Genomic DNA, 25,387 nt, shown 5'->3' with positions numbered 1-25,387 from the left:
TTGATTTTATGATGTTTTTTTTATATATCAGTGTTATTTAGTTTTGGTTGTCAAAACATTATGTAAGAGCCATATTCTGTTTTATAGGGTATAAGGTGTAAAACTTTTGATGTATTGTATTAGGATTAGTTGGCAACCGAGCCAAAGTTGTGTGGTGGTGGTCACGGCAGAGCAGCGTGAGCCACAGACTGAAACGGACAGCACGGAGAACCAGGAACTCCAGGCCTGGTATACACACGCTGACGTGGGAAACAAGATAGCCGCCGAGTTGTGCGTGAAGTAATTGGAGATATATGGACATGAAAACTTGCTCTGTGAATGTAAATAGTGTAATATAAGTCATTTTTAGATGACGAGTTTCCATAAGCCCTTCCTCTCGGTCTGAAAGTCCCGTGACAACTGACAGACACTTACTAAAACAGCTTTAGGGCAGTTTTATGAAAAAAAAAAAACATTTTCACGGAACTTTTGATATATGTTCCAACTATTCCTAATTTGATTTTGGGTTTAATAATCGCTTTTCCTAACGGTTTGCTGATACTTATATCTGCTAAACTATTAACAGAATCCTCGGCTCTCAGCATAAGACAACAGACACCGTCTCTACAAATATAATCTACTTTCACATTCCGTATACAGGACACCTTAGTTTTCCCAAAGAGACGACCGTAAGGAAGTCATTAGTGATTTTTACCAACAAATGTCACTGAGAATGATATTCATCTCCCAAAACAGTACTCAAAAAATTCTTCAGAACTAATCAGTAGCTACCTACACCTGCGTCTTGCTTCTTTGGGCTTACTGGTCGTCGTCAGCTAGGTTATTATTGTGGTAGCGTAGTAGCTGGACCGATTTGATTGATTGATTTGATTTACTGACCATCAACGCCTGCGGTTCTTTTGTGAAGATTAGTAGGGTCATTACCTAATACCTGACCATTGTGGACTTGATCACCCTCCTCTGTATATATACACCTTGTTTTGTACTTCTCCTTAGTCTGTGCTCACCCCTGAAGATGTGAATTACACGAAAGCGCTTGGGAACTGCGTGTTTTCTTCTTTCCTTGTGGTTATCAGCATATATATATATATATATATATATATATATATATATATATATATATATATATATATATATATATATATATATATATATATATATATATATAATAGTTACCTACTAACGACAACTTTAGGATTTTTTGTATTAGAAACTTTTGGCTGGCCAGAGACGATCTTGTAGAAAATCATTGTACTGTATATATAAATGGATTGTTTCTTGCAAAACTTACTTAACCTAACCAAACCTCACCTTACGTAAGCTACTTTAGAGAATGAGTGAAAGAAATCTATTTTCTTTGTAATGAAATGTTATAAGACATAAGAGAGCCTCACTGGACACCTGTGTGACCAACACAGGTATAAACCTATTTTGAAGTAAATAATATACTGTATATAACTGCTAATACAGTTAGAATTTTACATGATTCACGAGTTAAACTGATCACTGTGCACTCTTAGGTACAGCACAACTACTGCACTTTTACACGTCCTACTTTGGGAGGTTCACACTTACCCCCCTCACTACTAAGCCTATCATGCCAGACCATGACCCATCGCTCAGCTTCATGCCGTAGCTGTCATCAGGTGAGAACACGTATTTGTAACTGAAACGAGAATAGAAACGCCTGTGTACTGTTCATATAAGTATTAGCAGTAAAAATTAATTACATAGAGTTAGTGGTACAGTCACTATACAGTACACCAGCAGTTGGCCCCAACTTGCGGGCGCTAGAACCATATTATGGAGCCCGCGAGAGTTTATCAGAAAATTGAGATTTATTTGGGATTCTTTGGAAGAGTGAAATTAATGAAATATGTAATACTTGATGCAGCTTGAGAGAGAGAGAGGCGGGGGGGGGGGAACTGCGCGTTTGTCCGTGTCTCTCGTGTACAGGACGTGTGTATTTACCCCAAACCGAGCCGAGAGAGAGAGCCAACCTTCTTATTGGGGTAAATACACACGACCTGTCCAGGAGTATATGTAAGAGGTAGGTAACGGGTAAGAGTTAAACGTGTAAAACTGCAAATAACTGTACAGTATATTTGAGGATTTTTTCATGAATGTACAGTAGATCCAAAGTTTTAGCGCCCTTCACTATATTTACAATGATAAATGTGGCCCAGAGCCTCTAAAAGTTTGGGGACTGCTGTTACACCATCCACTATGCCATCCAATAAACAAAATCCGGGTAGAAAAAAAAACTCAAAACATTTCGTCACTATTGTGTTCAAAGTTCAGCCTCTTGGTTACAAATTTGCATGGGCTGTAATTCGAACAAAAAACAAACAAAAGCATATAGACAGTGAAACAAAAGTAAGCTAAGCAGCCACCAAGTACACCGTTTCACACGCGCTCCGAGTGGCACCCGGAAATATAACGGTGAAGGGAGCAGAGTAAAATACTGTCTGTAAATAGCATAGCGCATCATTTCTTAAAGAGCGCTTAGACTTATGCCAGAATATGTTTTATTAGAATATTTGATACTTTCATAAGTTTCGTCACAAGGCTCTGTTGATCGTGGGGAGGTTAGTTATGAGTTTTATTCCCTTTGATGGTTGGTTGTTTTAACAATGGCGGTAATTTAAATAAAAAATTTCGAGAGAAATTATAATTATTATTATTATTATTAATTATTATTATTATTATTATTATTATTATTATTTTTAGAAAATGGTGAGAGCGACTTGAAAAGCCTATGAAGAGTGAATACGAAGTTCGGTCTCCTTGGAAACTGATAGTCCACATCCTCTCCATGACAGGTGAAGGTCAAGCAGCGAGTGCCAATATCGACTGGTGTCGCTGTAAAAGATTTAAAGATGATTGTTGAGTGTTACTGTTCCTTACTGTAACGAACATGGGCCACTCATCGAGGAATTCACAGGTCTCTAATAGGCAATGTAAGCCCAGAACAGTAAAATGCAAAGTGTTAATAGAAAACACTTGGCCTGAATCACTATGTAACATGTTCTAAACGTAAAGGAAGAGACACCTTTATAAATATATGATAATATTGCTCTTTCATTATTGTCATCTAAAAGAAGGGGGCTTAATTAAGTATTGCAATGAAATGTAGTACTTGTTGTTATGAGTCACAGCTAAACCAAACCTAGTAATGGTCAATGATAATTTCAAGGGACAATTATTGTTTGTTCAGCCAATGTTGAGTCGCATGATAGTTGCCAAAAACTTTCATGGTTTTCTCCTTCTTTGGAAATGTTATGCAACATAACACATCACGAGTCTGATTAAATTAGTTTAATTATGAGCTCGGGGAAAAGGTGAGATATAGTAACAAGAAACTTTTGGACACAGTTGGCCTTTGGTCCTATATCTCTCATCCTAGTGCTTTTTTGTTTTTGAATATAAAAATCTTTAAACTTTATCTCTAAGTTATCATTATAACCCAGGACGAGGTTGGTAAGTGTTAACTAACTGGTCTGACACTGGCCTGAGAGCTCGTAAACTTCAGCTCTCTCCAACACGAACCTCATTATAAATGACAATTTTATAATATTTCTGTTTATGCACAAATATTATGGCTACAAAGTTTGCTCTCTTCTCGTATATTCAACAAAGTGGGTTTGAATATCAAAATTAATATAGAAGAATTGAAAGTTTCCTTGATATGCTTCTTAAATCCGTAGGTATTGAGCCTTTGTTCCAGATTGTTGTACCATTGCTGCTGTACAAGTTTTCATTATGAGTTTATTAAAATGTTTCCCATGATGCTGATATAACTGTAAACTGTGTATTCATCTATGGCATCCTTCTCACCCCAAATTTCCTTCATCCCGTCACATCGGAAAATCAGCATTGATAATACGTCACAGATATTCTCCATGTCTAAAAAGAGGGAACAAAATGGCGGTATGCGGAGTGACAACTAAATACTATCACTCTTCAATTATATGTTTAAATAGGCATATATAATAATAGGTAAAACAATTGATACAGTGAATATGATTTGTGGAACCCTGAAAAGAAGAACTCCAAGGTTTTCGACCAAATAGTCTACTAGCCGGTCCTGTATGTTCTTCAGTGAACCTAGAAATGTCGAGCACTATAAGGTTTTATGCTGGAAATGCAATGTACTGGTCATGAGGACTTAGAAACTGTCGGATGCTAATTTGCATATAATGAGCATTCTGCATAATTGACCTTATTAGCATATTAATTTGGTCAAATCTCTACATCAGAATATCTTTCTTAGTAAGCCATCTAGAGAATTCGTTTTGGTGTTTAGACCCATGTTTTTTACCCCAAGAAATCTATCTAATATAGTTCCATGATCATACCATGCTTCCGACTGCCTGAAATTTAATAATGCCAACGTGCATATTGAGGTATATCGTAAAATTGCCATAACTCTACAACCGTTGAGGATAGAGAGTTCGTTTCGAGGTCTAGCCCTATATTTTCGACTCGAAAGGTTCCATCTGTCATATTTTGAAACCACCATCACTCTTCTGACAACGTAAAAATCCAATATGGCCGCTGCACGTAATGAGGCAGCCATACTCATCGATGATGGAAGGAGGCACAGGGCACAGCTCATGCTGGAAGAGAGCTGACAATTTGAAGTTTCGTTTATGTCCAACGACCAGGAGACGGGCTAATATGTTTGTCTTTCACCCTGCTTCAGTACCTGCATGGTCTTCACCTTCTTTTTGATCGGACTGTGGAAGCCATCATGGAGAGATGCAGCGAAAGCCTTCTTTGGCAGATTCCACATGTCCATTGATGATATTATAAAGGGATGTGGAATGGTCAGTGAGTTGATAAGAATACCTCCTGAGTTCATCCGGGATCTTCAGGTAGTCCTCTCTGTCCAACTTCCGTCTCTTTTCACCTTTTTCTTTGTGTTTAGCAGGTGCAGAAGCAGGTTTTCCGCCAGGGCTGAACATTTCATCCATGGCCATGGAAGGGTTTGAGCAGACACCGAGCGACTCAATCCAGACAGTGACTTGTTCAGGGTTGGTAGAGATACCTTTATGTCCCCACCTTACTTGCCTTGCTTGATAAACGTCTGCCTCCCGAACTGGTCACCGGACACAGCGGTAGCTCCTTGAGAGTGGCGACAAACATGTCCTCCATCGAGAAGATCTGTTTTGGCATCCTGCGGTAGGTGCTGCATTTCCCCCAGGTGCCAGCTGATGTACCGTGCATGATGATGATGCCCAGCTGCAAAGAAATACGGCGGCATCCGCTCCAGGCAGTGCTGCTGTAGTAACCAGTCGCCCTCTCACTCGGCCTTCAGGAAATGGTGTGCAAGTATGGTTGGTGTGATAAAACAGTCGACCCAAGGCTTGCCTATGGGATGTTCCCTTGCCTGCTCGAGGTGTGCATCGATATCTTTATGACTTTTCTCTCCCTCCCGCAAGCAATCATGAAGAAGTGCAGCGACAACCATACGAAAGGCTCGCATTGCCTTTGGCCACGCCTTCCCATTGAAGATGTTGGCTATACCACAGTACGCACCACCGACGAGCTCCTCAACACCAGTACCTTTCACGTTGTATACGATGGTACCAATGAAAGACATCAAGGTGTGCATCATTCATGGTCTCAGAAACACACTTTTCCATCTTACAGGATCAAACCCTGCCCAGTGGTAAGGTCGTGGTAGTTGGGGACAGCCAGGTGAGGTTCTTAGATAGGATTTTTTGTGCAAGAGATAGGAAACGTAGGACTAGGGTGTGTTTTCCTGGGGCTGGGATAGGGCATGTAGCTGAGAGGATAGATAGGGTTTTGTCAGGGGAGGGTACCAAGCCAGTAGTGTGTCTTAGTGTAGGAGGTAACGACATAGGAAAGGTTAGGAGTGAGGAACTTTTCAAGAGGTATAGGGAGGCGCTAGGGAAGGTTAGAGATAGGGTAGGGATCCCTATAGTATGTGGCGTCTTGCCTAGAAGAGGGGTTGGCGGTGAACGGCTGTCCAGGGTAATTGCTATAAATTGCTAACTGGAAAAATATTGTGCAAGCAATGGTTTGGCGTTTAATGATAACTGGCAACCATTCTATGGCAACGACAACCTGTAGAGTTGTGAAGGAGTACACTTGTCTCGCGAGGGGGAAAAGACGTTTGTTTGCATCCCTGGAGCGTGAAATTGTCACTCCAAAGGGGGGGGGGGTCGCCAGTAGAGAGAGGTCAGGGTAAGTGGGAGTAAAAAAACAAGCAGGTCCTGGTGAGTAAAATTAGTTACTCAGGACAAGGGGTAAAACAGGTCCAGGGAAGGGTAGGTTTAAATGTATACTATACAAACCATAGGATCGTTAGAAATAAAATAGACTTTCTGAGAGCGGTTGTGTGTACCGAGAATGTAGACGTCATAGCAATCACCGAAACTTGGATGAATCTGGCGAGCAAGAACTTTTTATCAGAGTACCACATAGAAGGGTACAACCTTTTCACAAGGACAGGGAAGGTAGGAAGGGGGGAGGGGTCGCACTCTTCGCCAGGGACTACATTAAAATGTTGTATTAATAATTCAATAAATGGTGAAATAGGAACCGAGTCTGTATGGGTAGAAATTGCGGAAGGAAGAGAAAAACTAATTATGGGAGTGATTTACAGTCCCCCAGGTCTTGGGAAAGAAGCAGCTTAGCCCATATGGCAGGAAATGAGTAGGGCAACAAAATACAACAACCTGTGCATTATGGGGGATTTCAACTTTAGAAATATTGACTCGGACAACATTATAGGACAATTTTTTAAAAGAACAAATTACAGAACCTACTAGAGGTGACAATATATTAGATCTAGTATTAACAAATAAAGAAAATATTATCAGAGATATCACAATAGGGGAAGAACTAGGTAACAGTGATCACAGAGAAATCAGGTTCACCCTAAATTGGGAAACGAAAAACAATGACAATATGGTCAGAGTCCCAGACTTTCGATCAGCGGTTTATGAGGGGTTAAGAAGGTAGGTGAGGTCGCCTAGGTACAGTCAGGTCAGTCCCCGGTAGGAATGGGTGAGTTCACAGGCGACACAACAATTAATCATGTCTATAATATATTCACTGGTATACTGTGTAATGAATAAGAACAAAATATACCATAAAGAAAAAACAATAGGTCTAATAAGAATGAGCCAAGGTGGATGACCAAAAAACTTAAACATGACATAGGAATAACGAAAAGAATTTATAAGAAATTAAAGGGAGGGGAGGAGCAGCTCAGAAATAGGTGTAATGAACTATCTAGGAATGTTAAGAAAATGTAAGGAAGGAAAAGGGGGACTACGAAATCAGGATAGCAAGAGAATCCAAGGCGAATCCCAAGGGATTTTTCCAGGTATACAGAACAAAGGACAAGGATAAAGTAGGATCTTTACAGTCAGAGAGAGGAGAAGTGATCGATAACAGTGAGAAAATAAGCAAAGCATTAAACAGCTACTTCTTATCAGTTTTCAGAAGAAATTCACGAGTGGAAATGAAGAAGAGAAATTAAAGAATATGACTATCAGAAAAGAGGATATTCCTAAGAAGATAAATAAATTGAAGAAGACAAAATCCCGACGGCCGGATAAAACTTTCCCTCGAGTTTTGAAAGACTTTATAGAACAGATTAGCGGACCCATCGTAAATTTATTTACAAAATCATTAGACATGGGAGTTGTGCCAGACTTGTGGAAACGGGCAAATGTAGTACCCATATTCAAAAAGGGAGACAGAGCATCAGTGTCAATTTACCGGCCGATTAGTTTGACGTCAGTAGTGGGGAAATTTATTTAATCAATTACAGGTATAGCAAATATCATCCGATCGCATTTAAAGAAGTACAAATTAATCTACGACTCTCAACATGGGTTTACAAAGGGAAAATCTTGTCGAACGAATCTGCTGACGTTTTTTAGGAAAGTCTTCGAGGTAGTAGATAATGTTGAAAATTACGAATTTATTTACTTTGACTTTAGCAAAGCGTTTGACAAAGTACCGCATCAGAAGCATCTGAGAAAAGTTAAGGCTCATGGTAACGAGGGCAAAGTTTTAAATTGGATAAAATTGTGGGTCATCGATAGAACACAGAGGGTCAGTGTAGATGGTGTTAAATCTGAGTGGGGTTGTGTAACCAGTGGGGTTCCCCAGAGATCAGTACTAGGCCCACTCTTGTTCATAATCTACATAAGCGATCTAGATGCTGGTATCAGCAGTGACATAAGCAAGTTTGCGGATGACACCAAAATAGGGCGGCAGATTAATTCAGGGCAGGATGCAAATGCATTACAGGAGGATTTAAATAAACTGCAGGTGTGGTCAGAAAAAAAGGCAAATGAAATTCAACACCAGCAAGTGCAGCGTTCTTAATATTGGAAGAACAAATACTGACAATGTATACAGCCTAAACAACATCAACATAGAGAAGTCGACTTGTGAAAGAGACTCAAGGGTACTTGTAACCCCGGACCTACGGCTTAGAAAACAGTGCATTAATGTTCGAAATAAGGCAAACAGAGTATTGGGTTTTATATGTAGAAGTGTAAGTAATAAAAGTGCAGAGGTCATATTGCAACTATATCTTGCGCTAGTCAGGCCGCTCCTCGATTATGCTGTTCAGTTCTGGTGCCCTTAGTATAGAATGGATATCAATTCACTGGAGTCGGTGCAGCGAAGAATGACGAAAATGATTCCGGGACTTAGAAACCTTTCATATCAGGATAGATTAAAGAAACTAAACTTGCATTCCCTAGAAAGACGAAGAGTGCGGGGAGATATGATAGAAGTATTTAAGTGGGTGAAAGGAATCAATAAAGGAGATATAGATAAAGTTCTTTTAATATCCGAGCAGGATAGGATTCGGATAACGGATTTAAGTTGGATAAGTTTAGGTTTAGGAGGGAGATAGGAAGAAACTGGCTCACAAATAGGGTGGTGGACGAGTGGAACAAGCTTAGCAACTTTGTAGTAAATGCTGGAACGCTGGAAAGGTTTAAAAGGAGGCTAGATAGATTCATGAAGGATAGAGAGTGGTTGTAACTCTCGACAGGAGCTGTCATGCACCGGCCAACCGGCCTATTGCAGAGTCCTTATTTTCTTGTCTTCCTATGATCACAGATTTCAAAGCTTCATTAACACATGGTTTAGAAAATTCAAACTTGGTGGAGTCAATGGGTACCTTTCTGAATTTATTGTAGCAGTGAGTGTGATGCTGAGCATCTGCTGCCGGTAGGTCGATTGGAGCACCGTTGACTCTAACCTCAACAAATCTGGACCACTCATCTTGGCGTGTATCACATATGTCAAGTATCACTTGCTTGAAAGTAGGCTGGCCAGGTATTTTTACCGTCTCACACTGATTGACAGGTCCCCATCTTCGGAAATTTTTTGGATCTCTTGGTACACAGATCTCGCCACATAACAGACAATCTCTTTTGAATACAAATTCACTCAATTTTGAAAGCCTAACTCTTTCAGGAGGTTCATCACCATGTGGCAAACCACAAGATATTCTCTTCCTGCTGCCTGATACATTCCTTGACACAGAGGTGTACGAGCAATAACATGATATGTGACATGACACTGCAGCGTTATCACCGTCTAATGCAAGTATGGCCTAATTAATATGCTAATTAGGTCAATTATGCAAAATGCTCATTATATGAAAATTAGCACCCGACAGTTTCTGAGTCTTCACGACCAGTACATTGCATTTCCAACATAAAACCTTATAATACTCGAAATTTCTAGGTTCACCTCCTTAGTTAGCAGACTAAAATGCACAGTTGCTAGTGAAGAAAGATGTGATGTGAACTAACAACTTTATTCGGTGTATGCAGCGGGGCCCGGACAAAAGCCCCTAAGACTGAAAATAAGAAAAGTTGAATTTACTTGTATAAATATGTGTTTATCCCATATGCACACTATAGCTACATGAACTGTAGTGTCATGTCATACAAGTATTAGGAATTTGTATCAGATTTGTTTTTCCGTTGTTTAATCTTCATATGTCATTGATAAATATTTAATGATATATTATAAGGATGAATCAGACTTACCTGAAATTCATTCCTTGTCCAATATAGTCTAAAATGTTGTCTTTGAAAACTCCGGCGTTGTTTTTGACTTGTTTAATATGGTTGTGATCCACCCCCACCGCCAGAGTTGGTCGCTCCAGGAATCTACGTGAGCATAGATTTTACTGGAAGAGTGAATTACAAACTGGACAGGTTCTTCTCATTTAGCAAGACGCATTAATCGTTATATATTATTTATTTAAGTATTCCCAGTGCTATCCCTCCTCTTTATTCGATTTTACTGTAAGTGTAGAATGCATTGTCTTCTCTTGCAAATACGCTTAAAGATATATCAATTATTCTTTAAATTTTGTTGAAATCTGAATCCTATAATGCAGTTTACGACAAGTTCTATAGTAATTAACCTTGGTCTATTAGTCAGGATTATAATACCCTGCAGAATCTATCGGGTTTTATTATCAAATGATACCCAGAAAGATGAATAACTTTATCGTGGGTTATAATGACTGTTTCCTGAAGTATAATCTTTCACTGTATACATTGCCTTATATGATATTCAAATGGGTTAACCGTTTAACCACAGTATGGAGGAATGCCAGTAGTAATAATCTGCAAATATGGTTTTCATACCTACCAAAAGATTCATCTTGGTTTTATTTAAGCTTTACCTCGTATTGTATTGTTCAGCTTTCTTTGCTGGATAACCAAATTATTGTCAGTCCCTCCATAAAAATCGGGATGGCAGTATATCCCTTTTCATAAAAGCATCTGATATAACAATTCGCAGTATCAGTGTGATGAAATTAACATATAATACCTTAAATAAAAGAAAAACTGTCCATTGTATGGAGCCAATGTCTTAAATACAGTATATCAACACCTTCTTAAGGAAGTATTTTTTAGCTAATTTCTGAGAGGCAATATATCTTTCCGGCCCATTTTCAATTAAATGTGACGACCTTCTGACACAGACGACAACAAAACACGATTTTTTATTATCAATCTTGGGGTTAAAAGACCCGATTTTTCCATCGTAAGTCAATACACGATTTACTGATCTCGCACATATTTCATGGTTTAGGATCTAAGAGTTGCCTTCAGCAGATATAGATAATCGTCATAAATATTAGTAACAATTATCAAAATATAAAATCAATACCTCACAAGTCGGGAATGGAACCATGGACCTCTACGTTTTTCATTATAGTTGGCACGGGCAATCCCCGATGGAGGTTTACGTTGCTTAAGAATAAGACAAATGAACAGGCTTTGTGTGAAATAAAACAAAGCCTAGGGTTGCTTTTGTTGTCCTTGTGGCGCGGGGATAGCGATCCCTGTTCACAAGCGGAGGCCCAGGGTTTGATTTCCGACTAGTGAGGCTCATACGTGGCGAGAGGTTTTCTTTTATCCAAACCTCACTTAGTGAACTTATCCGGGAAGAGCGGAAGCTGGGTGTAAAGAGTTAGGTCATGGTTGGGTGTCCAGGAGGCAACCTGCATCGCCTTGGCTTCCTGGGGTGTGTAGGGCAGGTGTATGAGCACACGACACCTAGTAAAGAGGCTGGTTATGTGAGAAATCCCTCAGTTTTATCCTATGCACCTAAAGAGGCCGTAGTACGTGAATCACTTATCTCAGTTAATTTATTTGCCTGGTCAAATAAAAATTTGCATAGTTTAAGAATCATCGATATCTCTTCAGTACCTTACAACTTCCATTGTGTCGTCAACAATCAGTAACATGGAATTGGTCATGGAGAGTAACTTGTGTAGGTGTTGGAGGTCCAGGAGGGGCAGGCGGGTGACGACGAGGAGTCTGGTCGACCACACTAGGAGGCGGCCCTTGAGAGACAACTCGGCGAAGGCGGCAAGGAAGGCTGGGTCGTCGCTCACTACCACCACCGTCACGCACCATGACACTTGCTCCAGCTGTTGACGTTAACATGATAAAAGTTATGTGAGAGTGACCTACCCGCCTCAGTAGTAATGTGAGAATGACCTATCCGCCTCAGTAGTAATGTGAGAGTGACTTACCCGCCTAGCCTCATTGACCACTTGGAAGAGCTGCACCTGCGTCTCGTTTGCATTCTGGCCGTCCACTGCCACCTCGAACAATGCAATTCCAGAAGAGAAGTTCGTCTGTGACACAAAGCCCTTTTCATTTAAGAGATGCATAAGTGGCCACGCAGATGCACGTTAGAAAAATATAACCAAATAATTTCATTTACAGTATGTTATTTTTTTTCAAATAAAATCCATTTTACGAACCACGAAGAAACGCGCAGTGGATGTGTTGTCGTCCATTAAGATAATCACTGTACAGCGAGGATGAGACCCATCTGCCAACACTGACTGAAGAGCATCGACTGGTGTGGGTGACACCCCAGTATCACCTGTGACGAGAGTACATACAGTACTCACTTTAGGGGTGAGAACAAACTAAGAAATAATTATTGACAAGGCCAATATATACAGTAAAGGAGAGTGAGATCAAGCCCCTAGGGACAGCAGGTGTCCACCACATTCATGTCACCCTATCACCTGGTTATAAATGTTCTTAATCACAAAATTATCCAACTTGTATATGCCACTACTCAAATTCATGTTGAAAGATTCGGTATGTTTAATGAGGCTAGGTTCTATGATGTTCCTACTGACGATTGAATTACAAGGTAATATATGAGCCTAGTCAATAATTACTCCTGTGCCTGTACTCACGTGGACAAGTCAAATCTTGATAAAATCACACAGGAAAAGGGAAACACTGGATCACTTTAGCTTTCGTCTCTATTCAAGACATCTTCAGAGGAAACTGAATTTACAGGGACTGAGAGAGGCTTATATACATAACGTCAGGTCAGGTCAGTAACAAGAAGATGTCTTGAGTAAAGACGAAAGTTAAGGTGCTCCAGTGTTTCCCTTTTCCTGTGTGGGTTTATCTCTCTCTCTCTCTCTTTATATATATAACAAAGAAGTATGTCTGTGTGTGTGTTTGTTTGTGTGTTTGTGTGTATGTGTGTCCGCACGAGAATCTCGGAAACTACTTTACCGATCTGTAGGGATGATGGATGGTGTTATATGTAGTGATGATGATGGATGGTGTTATATGTAGTGATGATGATGGATGGTGTTATATGTAGTGTTGATGGATTTTGTTATATGTAGTGATGATGGATGGTGTTATATGTAGTGATGATGGATGGTGATATATGTAGTGATGATGGTTGGTGTTATATGTAGTGATGATGGATGATGTTATATATAGTGATGATAGGTGGTGTTATATGTAGTGATGATGGATGGTGTTATATGTAGTGATGATTAGACAATAAAATAATAACAGTTTAATGCTAAAAAAATATACTTTGCTGTACCGTTGTAGTGAAAAACATGGTGGAACTTACATACACTGTTAATGAACTATTGATGGAAGAAGAAGTTTTGGGGACTGAACAGTGAGACAATGTGGAGCCTCCCGGAGGGTGGCGTCCTACCGTTGCCTAGCGGATGAGCCGCCCGGAGGGCGGCGTTTCTACTAGTGTGTATATATATATATATATATATATATATATATATATATATATATATATATATATATATATATATATATATATATATATATATATATATATATATATATATATATATATATATATATATAATCACACAGGGAAAGGGAAACAATGAAGCACCTAAGCTTTCGTCTTTATTCAAGACATCTTCAGAGGCAACTGAATTACAAAGACTGAGAGAGAGCTTATGTACACAGGGTGACCTTACAAAACATGAAGTCAGGTAAAAAAACATGACATCCACTAATCCACACACCAACACCACAGCAAACATAAGAAGAGTTTATAAGAACGGGCGACATAATTAGTCATGTCAAGTCAGCTAAAAAATATGAGACCCACTAATCATCTATCCTACATCTACCCGAAATGCTTTTAAAGCATTTTTAACCTTGGGCCAATGATAAATAAATTTGTGTAACATGTTTTGTACTGACCATCACTAAGGCTTAAGGAATTCATTTCTCTAAGAAAATAAGAACATAAGAATGGAGGAAACTGCAGTGGGCCTATTGACCCATACTGGGCAGTCCCATTTTCCTTGTGGGTGGGGTCGGTTATATGTTGGCTAAAGAAACAGTCCTGGATTGTTTCAAGAAAATCCTCTGATTCTGAGTTACCCGTAAGGCCAATCCAATCTATTTGGCTAAGGTTAAAGTTGCATACGATACGACTTTACTATGTATGGAAGACCTGCACATTTCATCCCAAATAAGTCGCTTATTAACTCTATCAAGATTAGGAGGTCTACATATTATGCTTGTGATTAAGTTTTCCCTACCATCGATTAATTCTATCTAAATTGTTTCCGTATTCCACTCAGTTTTTATTTCCTTATATATATCACACTTCAGATTATCCCTGACATAGACTGTTACTCCTCCTCCTTTCCTATGTTGCCCATCGTTATGGAATAATTTGTAACCTGCAATTTGGGATTCGACAGGTAATTCACATGCGTCTAGGTTTATCCATGTTTCGGTGAATGCTATTTTATCGATTTTTTCGGTAAATACCAACACCCTGATTTCATCCATTTTGTTTCTCATACTTCTACTGTTTGCATAGTAGACATTTAAGTTTGTTGTGTTCTGAGTTCTCTCTTTGTTGCATTTAGGTTTTAACTCCCTGCCTAATTTAGTTTTGTCATCATTCCTAGCACTATTTCCCTGTAACCTTTCACTTTGTTTACCAGCTCCCACTGCAGTCTCCTCCACCCCCATGCCCATATGTTCTTCTAGCAGTTTAAAGACTTCGACATCTTTTCAACTGCCTTCTCGAGAGAGCCAGCCAGGGTTGCCACCCCATCCTTTCTGCCGTAAATGCTGTACCAGTTGTCAACGAATGGGACTGATATTGACTTGCAATATCTGTCAAGACGGCCGTTGACACCAACTGCACTTGACATCCATTCATTGCCAACTCTCTTTCTAGGCAGGACACCACATATGATAGGGATCTCTCTCTTCGACCTAATGCATTCTATAGCTGTCTTGAGCTTATCAAGAAGCTCTTCACTCCAACACCGGCCAATATCATCGCCTCCTACACTGAGGCAGATAATGGGTTTGTTCCCATTACCAGACAAGATATTGTCCATCCTGTCAACTATATTCCCCATCCCAGCTCCTGGCAAACACACCCTCATCCTATTTTTATTTTTACCACAAAAAGCTCTGTCCAGGTACTGTACCTTGGAATCACCAACAATTAAGGTTTTCGTACCTTCCTTGTCAGCCTCGTCCCTGACTATGCTAACGTCCAATTCGTCTGTCAAAGGACTGAAAGAGTTGGTACACTTAGCTGTTGTTGTCGTATCCTTGTTGTGTTTTTTTTTCTCACCACCAGTTTGGTCGTCCCTCTCCTCACAACCTTCCATTCGCCTGAGTTTTCATCAGACACGGGCTTTCCTTGTCTCGTGCCTTTTTCCTTCATCCTCGCTATCACTTCCTTTAATTTCAAGATTTCTTCCTTGGTTCTCTCTAACTCGGCCTTCAGGGCACAGCCCTGTTCACAAGTAGCACTAGCCATTACTGACAGTTAATCCCTGGGAGCTAAGCCTGCATTGACCTTTCCTCTAGTGAGGTCAGAACACAACTCTAATCAATCTTGCTTCAACTAGAAGTCTTTCTGCAACACATGATGATTTATACACTTCTAAACTGTTTTCCCAATCTATGGGAATTATTGTTCTGTTATCGCCATGCACAATTGTGGGCGCCAGCCACATGTTAAGTGAAGAAACTGTTTACAACTCAAAATAGCTTATTAAACGAGATGGAGCTGGTAGCAGCTGTTTGACTGCCTGAGGGACAGTCTATCGCCTTCTACTGTAAAGGCAACATCTTGATTCTCGTCAACCAACATCTTCCTGCAGGACATTAGATTTGTTCCCGTTGGTCTAACCCTAGACCCCAGAACGTGAGTGTGATTGTGAACAGTTGAATCCTCTGAGAACTCTAAATAATTTTAATAAGTGTAATTATGTACTGTATATTCTGAGAACTCTAAATAATTTAAATAAGTGTAATTATGTACTGTACATTGATCGTATTATTCAAACTGTGTCCTGATATACCAGCAGTTGTTATATGTGAATTGTATTCAAAAGGTTTTGACCGAATTATACTCATCGTGTCAACGACAAGGGTCTTATTGTTCTGCACAAACCAAAATCGCTCCTATGAGCGATTACAGTTCCTTATATGTTTTGTAAGATCACCCTGTATACATAAGCTCTCTCTCAGTCTTTGTAATTCAGTTGCCTCTGAAGATGTCTTGAATAAAGACGAAAGCTTAGGTTCTCCATTGTTTCCCTTTTCCCTGTGTGATTTTATCAAGATTTATCTTATTCACGATTACATTGTGGATCTACTGTACATGATATATATATATATATATATATATATATATATATATATATATATATATATATATATATATATATATATATATATATATATATATATATTTTTTTTTTATTTATTTTTTTTTTTCTGTTTATATGTATATCCGTCAGTTTTATCTCTACCTATTGGTCTGAATTTTACATTTTCGTTAAGTAAAGTATGGTTACCTATAATACTAGAGGGATGTTCTGGGCCTACCTTATTATATTATCGTTCTTATTTTTTATTAGAGCTCTAATTACTCTAGTAGTTATAATATATTGGAAATATTCTTTCAATTTTAGAGTTTGTGATAATATTAGAAAGACTTAGTTGAAAACATGATGTATCGTCTAGAATGAATAATGGTGGACTTAGTCGAAGTGAGTTTTAATGTAAGAGATAGACATTAGGCTTCCATAATGCTGTAGAATGTACCTACCATCAGGGTGAAGGCGGTGGGCAGCAGTCACCACGACAGTGAGAGACAAGTAACTCAGGAATGGGCAGCGAATCACCTCCATGTGTACCTGTAGTTACTAGAACATGTGATGAACAAATCTCTCAGAAACAAATCGAGATAATTTGTTTTCTGTAAGATTTTACTATAAATAATTACATAATTCATGAGATATAATTTCGCTATCTTATGGTGGTTAACGATATCTTAAATGAATAAGAGCAAAATATCTACCTATCTATCTATCCATCCATCCATGCATTCATCCATGCATCCATCCATGCATCAGAGTACCACATACAGTAGAAGGGTACAACCTTTTTCACAAGGACAGGGAAGGTAGGAAGAGGGGAGGGTTCGCACTCTTCGTCAGGGATACATTACAATGTTGTATTAATAATTCAATAAAGGGTGAAATTAGAACCGAGTCTTTATTGGTAGAAATTGCAGAAGGAAGAGAAAAACTAATTATGGGAGTGATTTACAGGCCCCAAGCCTTGGGAAAGAAGCAGCTTAGCCTATATGGCAGGAAATAAGTAGGGCAGCAAAATACAACAACCTGTGCATTATGGGGGATTTCAACTTCAGAAATATTAACTGGGAAAACAGTGTAGGTGACTATGAATCTGAAGATTTCCTAGACGCATTACAGGACAACATTTTAAAACAACTAATTACAGAACCGACTACAGGTGACAATATCTTAGACCTTGTATTAACAAATAAAGAAAATTTTATCAGAGATATCACAGGGGACGAACTAGGGAACAGTGATCACAGAGAAATCAGGTTCACCCTAAATTGGGAAACGAAAAACAATGACAATATGGTCAGAGTCCCAGACTTTCTATTGGTGGATTATGAGGGGTTAAGAAGGTACCTAGGTGAGGTCGCCTGGGAACAGTCAGGTCAGTCACCAGTAGGAACGGGTGAGGTCACCGGCGAAACAACAATTGATCATGACTATAATATAGTCACAAGTATCTAATATACTATTGCGCTAGGCTTGTGTGTATGTGTGTGTGTGTGTCTGCTCCGGGCAGCCGAAACTGCACAATCGTTTTTCATCAAACTTGGTGGAAAAATCGCAAAAAATTCGTACAGTGGAACAAACCTGGTCCCATATCGATGGTTTCTTTAGGAAGCCATTACATAACCATTTTATTTACGCTGGAAAAAGATGCAAGTCTATGGACTTGGCGCACCCAGCCCAAGATTGCAGTTATCGTACGGCTCACTCCTCCTCCCCCCCAATTTTTTTCTTAGCCTACTTTTTTTTATGTTGTTTGGATTAGTAAATGAAGGAAGATGAGTAAATAGAAGAATAAATAAAGAAGGGAAGACAGAAAATAGTTGGAGATAACAGGTGGGGGGAGCTGAGTTTCATCATGCGTCTGGATGCGCAGCTACTAGACGACCTTACAGCTACAGTGTATACTTATTCCTGTGGATGGAAAAGGAGAAGAGATAAAAAGATAATAACAGGAATGCATGGAGAAGATGACTACAATAGACACAGGGTGAATATAGACAGTGAAACAGACAGGAGGTTGACAAAAATAGACAGATTCATACATGCACAAATAGACAATATGGCGACTATCAGGACAGACAGACAGCTGACTGACTGGTTCACATTAGACAAACAGGACCCACGCCAACAACGGATAAGACAGACAGATTTGACGACACAAAGAGTACAGGCCGGCTTACATTCAAACACCACGCAGACGAACAGACAGTTGGGATGGCAATAGACAGGACGGATAGACTTGAGACAGATTAGAAGGCATTTATGCACAAGAATAACACCAAATTGACCATAGCTGCATCAGTGAGGGTAGCCGGTCTTACATCCACCAGTGTAAATAATAAGACGCATTGAAAACTAACACCCACGCGCGGAAAGAACATCGATGGTCGGTCAGTCATGTGAGATGGGCCTAAAACTGACTAACGTACATGATGACTATGATGACTTAACACAGGTGATGACTTAAGCAGATGGTGACTAATCTTACCAGAATCAAGGTCACTTCTCTTCATAATATAATTTATCTAGGAGTGATCATTGGTGATTCATAATATTTTTTTATTATTTTAACCTCTCCTTATGGCGAATATTTCTTTAACTAATTATTCTAACCTTTATTCTATTCCTTCTTATAGTATATTAGATACTGTAAGTATCACGACCAAGACCATGATTATAACAACCACGACTATGATTATAACAACCAAGACCATGATTATAACAACCACGACTATGATTATAACAACCACGACTATGATTATAACAACCACGACCATGATTATAACAACCACGACTATGATTATAACAACCACAACCATGATTATAACCACCAAGAACATGATTATAACAACCACGACCATGATTATAACAACCACGACTATGAATATAACAACCACTACTATGATTATAACAACCATGACTAAGATTATAAAACCCACGACCATGATTATAACAACTACGACCATGATCATAACCACGAACATGATTACAACAACCACGACCATGATTAAAACAACCTCAACCATGATTATAACAACCACGACCATGATTATAACAACCACGACTATGATTATAACCATGAAATTATCCAGTTTGTACATACCATTAAACATACCGAATCCGTCAACATGAATTTGAGTAATGGTATGTACAAACTGGATAATTTCGTAATTAAGCTTTGTAACCGGAGGAGAAGGTTTGTTTTCTGACCTGACCTGACTGCTGCAGTGCTTTTGAAGACATCTAATAACCTGACTATTGTGGACTTGATCTCAACTCTACTGTATATATATTTGCCTTGTGTGTATAGTTCAATACCTTGAAGATGTGAACACGAGTGAACCTGTTTTTTCCTGTCAGCATATATATATATATATATATATATATATATATATATATATATATATATATATACACTAAATAGATAATTGCTGATTAGTCTATGTATATATATATATATATATATATATATATATATATATATATATATATATATATATATATATATATATATATATATACAATAAATCACTGTAGGTGCGCGTGATCTAGGTATATGCTGATAACCACAAGGAAAGAAGAAAACACGAAGTTCCCGCTTTCAAGTAATTCACATCTTCAGGGTGAGACAGACTTAAACAGAAGTACAAAACAAGGTATGTATACAGAGGAGGTGGAGAAGGTCACAATTGTAAATTAGATAATGACCCTATTAATCTTTTAAATAGCACCTATTTGTACAAACTGGACAATTTTGTAATTCAGTTGCCTCTGAATATGCCTTGAATAAAGACGAAAGCTAAGGTGCTCCGATTTTTCCCTTTTCCCGTGTGATTTTATGAATATATATATATATATATATATATATATATATATATATATATATATATATATATATATATATATATATATATATATATATATATATATATAATATAAAAATTCCAGTGTAATTTCAAACGCTGCGCCATTGGCGATACTGAGTTTCAAGGTCATCTGAGGGGGAACAGCGCTTATCAACTGCAGTGAGAGAGTCGGGAACTGCACCCATATAATATTAAGTATACTCTGGCGACTTTATTGGGAGGCGAATTATGAAATGAAATATCAGTTATTAAATGAAAAATTTTTTAGATTGTTTCCCAGTCTGGAAATGTTGTGTACGTCCTAATTAAGCATTTTTTAGCAGAATTTCATATTCCAGGATATAACCTATTTAAATTTGACAGAGAGGGAATGGTAGTGTGGCGGTGTAGCAGTGTATATCAGGGTGTCACAGTGCTGCAATAAATCAAACATTAAAACAAATAGCGACAATGAAAGTATTTGGGTAGAGATTGGTGAGCAGTGAATCCAGTCATTGGTGTTATATATAGACCACCTAATTTGAGTAGGAAACGATGGTACCGTTATGGGAGGAAATAAAAGAAGGCATCTTGATATGAAACAATGTATGTATTCTAGGCGATTTCAACTTTTCTGTGTGTATAGATTGGAAAAATCAACTGAGCGATAATGAATCTGAAGTTTTCAGAAGTAGTACAAGATAAGCTTTTATATCAATTCATAAACTCGCCCACTAGAGGAAATAATATCCCTGATTTAGTTCTCAGTAATAATGAAAATCTAGCAAAAGATGCTGGGATTTGGAGACGAAATCCAGGAATATGACCGTAAAGCCATATATATTTAACATAATATGATGTAGGAAGAAGGAAAATCTGGCCTTGATCCCGGATTTTAGGAAGGCTAATTTGGTAGCTTAAGGAGAGACCTGATGACCCTATGGTCAAAAAGATTAATCCCCACACCGGAAACCGTCAACTTAGGACGGGATAAACTCAATTTAATTTAGCAGCTACTTATGAACAATTTATTATGCATAAATCAATAATGCCTAAAATAAACACACATCCTTAAAAGAAAAATTCAGATCGATACGAACCAACCAAAAATGGATGAATAATAGACCTAGATCTTCTAGGGAAAAGAAAGGAGTATATAGAAAAGTAAGAAAGGCGAAAATCACTTACTTGGTTAATATCAGAACCTAACAAGACAGGCACAAACAGAAATTAGAAAGCAAAGAGAAATTATGAAATCACAGGCAAACGAATCGAAAAAATAACCCCAAAAGCTTTTATCAACTGTATAAATCAAAGCACAGAGATACAATAGGTCCCCTTAAAACTACGACAGGAGAAATGACTGATGATGAGTTAGAAATGTGTAGTACGTTGGGGCCAGTCATAGAGAGATTCACAAATGAAAAACCTAGCACAGTTTCCAGAAGTTCATAAGGTATATATAACGATAGTATAGGAAAATATGTTGATGCATATCAATATTACTAGTAACGATGTGCTTAAAGTAATTAACAATGCAAACTGAAGTTTCATAAATCGCCTGGTCCAGACGAGGATATACAGAATATTAAAAGAATGTAGAGATGTTTATAATCCATTAGCAGTTTTATTTAATAAGTCATTAGAATCGGGCCTAGTGCCAGGAAGCTTGGAAACTTGCAAATGTAGTTCCCGACGCCAAAAAGGGTGATAAATCAATAGGTACCAAATTACCGTCCCATTAGTCTTCACGTCAATCATAGGCAAGCGTTAGAGTCAATTATTGCTACAAAAATCAGAAGCCACCTTTTGAAACATTCAACCTAATTCATTCTTTCCCAGCACGGGTTCACCCAGGGACGTTCTTGTCTCACAAATTTGCTTAGCTTTTTTCTCAGAAGTATATAGTTGCAGATAATGATAAGGCATATGATATAATTTATTTTAGATTTCAGTAAAGCATCTGATAGTCCTCATGAGATTGATGGCGAAGGTAGAAGCACATGGAATAGGTGGATTCAGTATTAAAAATGGATTAGGTCATGGTTAACTGGTAGGAAACAAAGAGTCAGCATAAATGGATAAAGTCAGACTGGGGTGCGGTCAAAAGCTTTTGAGTTCCCAGGATCTGTGGTATTAGGCCCTCTGCTGTTTGTTATATTCATTAATGATCTTGATTAAGGCATAACTAGTAGGATTAGTAAATTTGCAGATGATACCAAAATGGGGAGAGTGATAAATTCAGTCAGTGACTTTGAACACCTTCAAAGAGATCTAGATACCTTACATGAGTGGTCAGTAGACTGGCAAATGAATTTTAATACTGATAAATGCAAGGTACTACAGATAGGGAAGACGAATACAAACGTTAAGTATAAACTAGGTAACACGGAAATAGAAAACACAGTTTGTGAAAAAGATCTAGGTGTATTTGTTAGCAACGACTTGAAACCTAGAAAACAATGTATTAGCGTTTGCAACAAGGCAAACAGGATTCTTGGGTTCATATCTAGGTCTGTGAGTAACAGAACTGCTGACGTTATCTTGAAACTTTACCTAGCATTAGTGAGGCCACACATGGATTATGCGGTTCAGTTCTGGTGTCCTTATTATAGAATGGACATAGATTCTTTGGAAGAGTACAGAAAAATGACAAAATGATCCATAATATTAGAAAACGCTGCATATGAAGAAAGACTGTGAAAAGCAGGCTTACACATTCATTTAGAGGCGTGGGGATTGGGGGGAGATATGATAGAGGTGTACAAGTGGGTGAGTGGGATTAACAAGGGTAAAATGGAAGATGTTCTGAAGCTCAGTAATAACGAAATAACTAGAACAAATGGCTTTAAATTAGATAAATTCCGATTCAGAAAGGATACAGGCAAGCACTGGTTTGGTAATAGAGTTGTGGATATGTGGAATAGGCTACCGAGTGCTATAGTAGGATCGGGGACGCTAGGGAGCTTCAAGACGAAGTTGGATAGGCACATGGAAGTGCTGGGATGGGTGTGAAAGGGATCTGCCCTGTATGGGCCAGTCGGCCTCCTGCAGTATCCCACTTTCTTATGTTCTTATGTTCTTATGTTCTTAATCGTCTGGTAAATAAGTCACTCCTAAAGAACGTGAACGCGTGAGAAAGCGTGGCTTGGGGAGTTGTGAGAGAGGTCAAGCTAGCAGGACCATCTCTGAGCTGCACCCAGGAGAGACGGATCGCATGACCTGGTTCCTTCGGTTATTTGACATCAGTATTAACAAGTAAGTTTTATTCAATCTCAGACAAAGCTAGATAGGGCGGTAGGAACAAACGGTGATGTGAGACAATAGTTAACAGCCCGGGTTTTACCAGGGTTCTGTAGAGCCCACACTGTATGATAACGTCCACTGGCGGTATGAAACGAGTGGTGAAGCGAGGTGTCTGAATGTCCACTGACCTGAGTTTGAGCCACGCTGTAGAGTATGGTGAGAGTTGGAGTGAAACCAGCTGTCTGGGTGCCCAACTAACGTGACGATCGTTTGGGGTCATCAGCACTCCTCTACCTAGGCTCACAATATCACATATCTTCAAGCAGTTTAGTAAAAACCTTTACTAACGGGAAGCTAAAGCTTCTCTCAATTGTACAAGGTCGTAGTTGCTCACTCCCTTCCGTTCATGGATGTACTGAGTGTAAAGTGAAGCCAGCTGAGTGAATGAATGATCACACACTGAGGCCAAGAGCCTAGTGGAACTTAGAGGTACATTTTCCAAGGTTGAGAAAGGCTGGTTTGGGCCTTAATCTACGGGTGCCTGTTGGTTGTGCCTTAAAAAGCTACGGGTGCATGTGGAATCTAGGTGTTAGGTTAGGAAGCATGGTTCACGGGTATTGGTGGACTCAGTAACTTCTCAATAATAGTGAACATATTTTCGTGTGGAGTTAATATTTTTTAAATTATTTTGATAGTATTGTTTTTTAATGTTTGAGTCACTAATTGATGCCAGAGAATGAGGGAACTGTTTTTCAGATGAGGTTCCTCCTCTCTGTTGTAAGTGACACTGTTATTTAGTTCCTTTAATGCATTTAATAATTCTTTATAATTCCAATCTCAGGTATAACCTTTGTTCCCCAGAGTAATGTTTAAGTTAGGTTAGGAGGTGTGCATCTGTTGGGGTAATATAAATATATTGAGTGCCCTTTAGGCCTATTCATTGTAGAGTTATTAATTTCTTATTTTTTTAATACCATTTTCTCAGTGATTGATATTATTTTGTTGAAAGCCTTTAAGGCCTGTGTCATGTGTGCAAGCAACACTTCTTATTACTTTGAATTTATTGTTGTCTAATGAGGCATTGTCTGAGTTTCTAATAATTTCAATATCATGTTTAACTTTTATTCCCCAGATTAGTGTTTTAAGTTCAGGTTAAGAGGTGCGCATATATTGGTGTACCATTATTTGATTGTGTCTGTAGTGTTAGAGTGAATATAAGTTTCTAAACTTTACAGAGTGTCTCAATCATCCCAATCACAGATGCTATCCTTCCACGGGTCACGGAGAATTCATTTTGTTAGTAATTTTAAGTGTTCTTGTGCTGGTACGGGCTTTTCTCCAAGGGGGCGCTTCCACTGCAATTACCATCTAATAATATTTAATAAACCCCCAAGTCAAGTGAGAAATTAAGTCCATCAATTCCGACCAGTTATATATATATATATATATATATATATATATATATATATATATATATATATATATATATATATATATATATATACATCATTTTTAGTCCATATAACACACTAATTTGGAATATATAATCAACGACCTCATACCAGCCAGGAATTGAACCTCGACCTACTACGAGGGGATCAGGAATGCTCACCACCAACCTGCATACAAGGACATTAAAAGTTAGACTTAGACCTATTATACTGCCAGATCTGGGGTCACTAAATCTAAGGGGATAACTTAACTCTAATCTTAATTTCTAAGGGTCGCTGCCACCAGACCCCCTCTGGACAGCATGTAGCTCGTTAGGTAGCGGGCAGAGTGAACTAGGCATTGGGTTAGGTTTTCC

The 25,387-nt window shown here is 38.6% G+C and overlaps 1 protein-coding gene across 1 annotated transcript in view; it reads right to left on the bottom strand.

The window, feature by feature from the left end:
• Positions 1-1,285: 1,285 nt before the first annotated feature.
• LOC121874001 overlaps positions 1,286-25,387 on the bottom strand; it is a 50,778-nt gene continuing 26,676 nt past the window's right edge. Inside the window, exons 2-8 of the mRNA XM_042377878.1 lie at positions 16,939-17,026; positions 12,305-12,429; positions 12,071-12,175; positions 11,742-11,965; positions 11,460-11,588; positions 10,062-10,184; positions 1,286-1,666 (exon numbers count right to left, since the gene is read on the bottom strand). Of these exons, the coding sequence (XP_042233812.1) occupies positions 1,552-1,666; positions 10,062-10,184; positions 11,460-11,588; positions 11,742-11,965; positions 12,071-12,175; positions 12,305-12,429; positions 16,939-17,020 (903 nt within the window). The 5' untranslated portion in view covers positions 17,021-17,026 and the 3' untranslated portion in view covers positions 1,286-1,551. The remainder of the gene's footprint in view (positions 1,667-10,061; positions 10,185-11,459; positions 11,589-11,741; positions 11,966-12,070; positions 12,176-12,304; positions 12,430-16,938; positions 17,027-25,387) is intronic.

Source organism: Homarus americanus, unplaced genomic scaffold, assembly GCF_018991925.1.
Source record: "Homarus americanus isolate GMGI-L3 unplaced genomic scaffold, GMGI_Hamer_2.0 scaffold25827, whole genome shotgun sequence".
Lineage (NCBI taxonomy): Eukaryota > Metazoa > Arthropoda > Malacostraca > Decapoda > Nephropidae > Homarus > Homarus americanus.
This window is presented reverse-complemented; position numbering and strand designations above follow the sequence as displayed.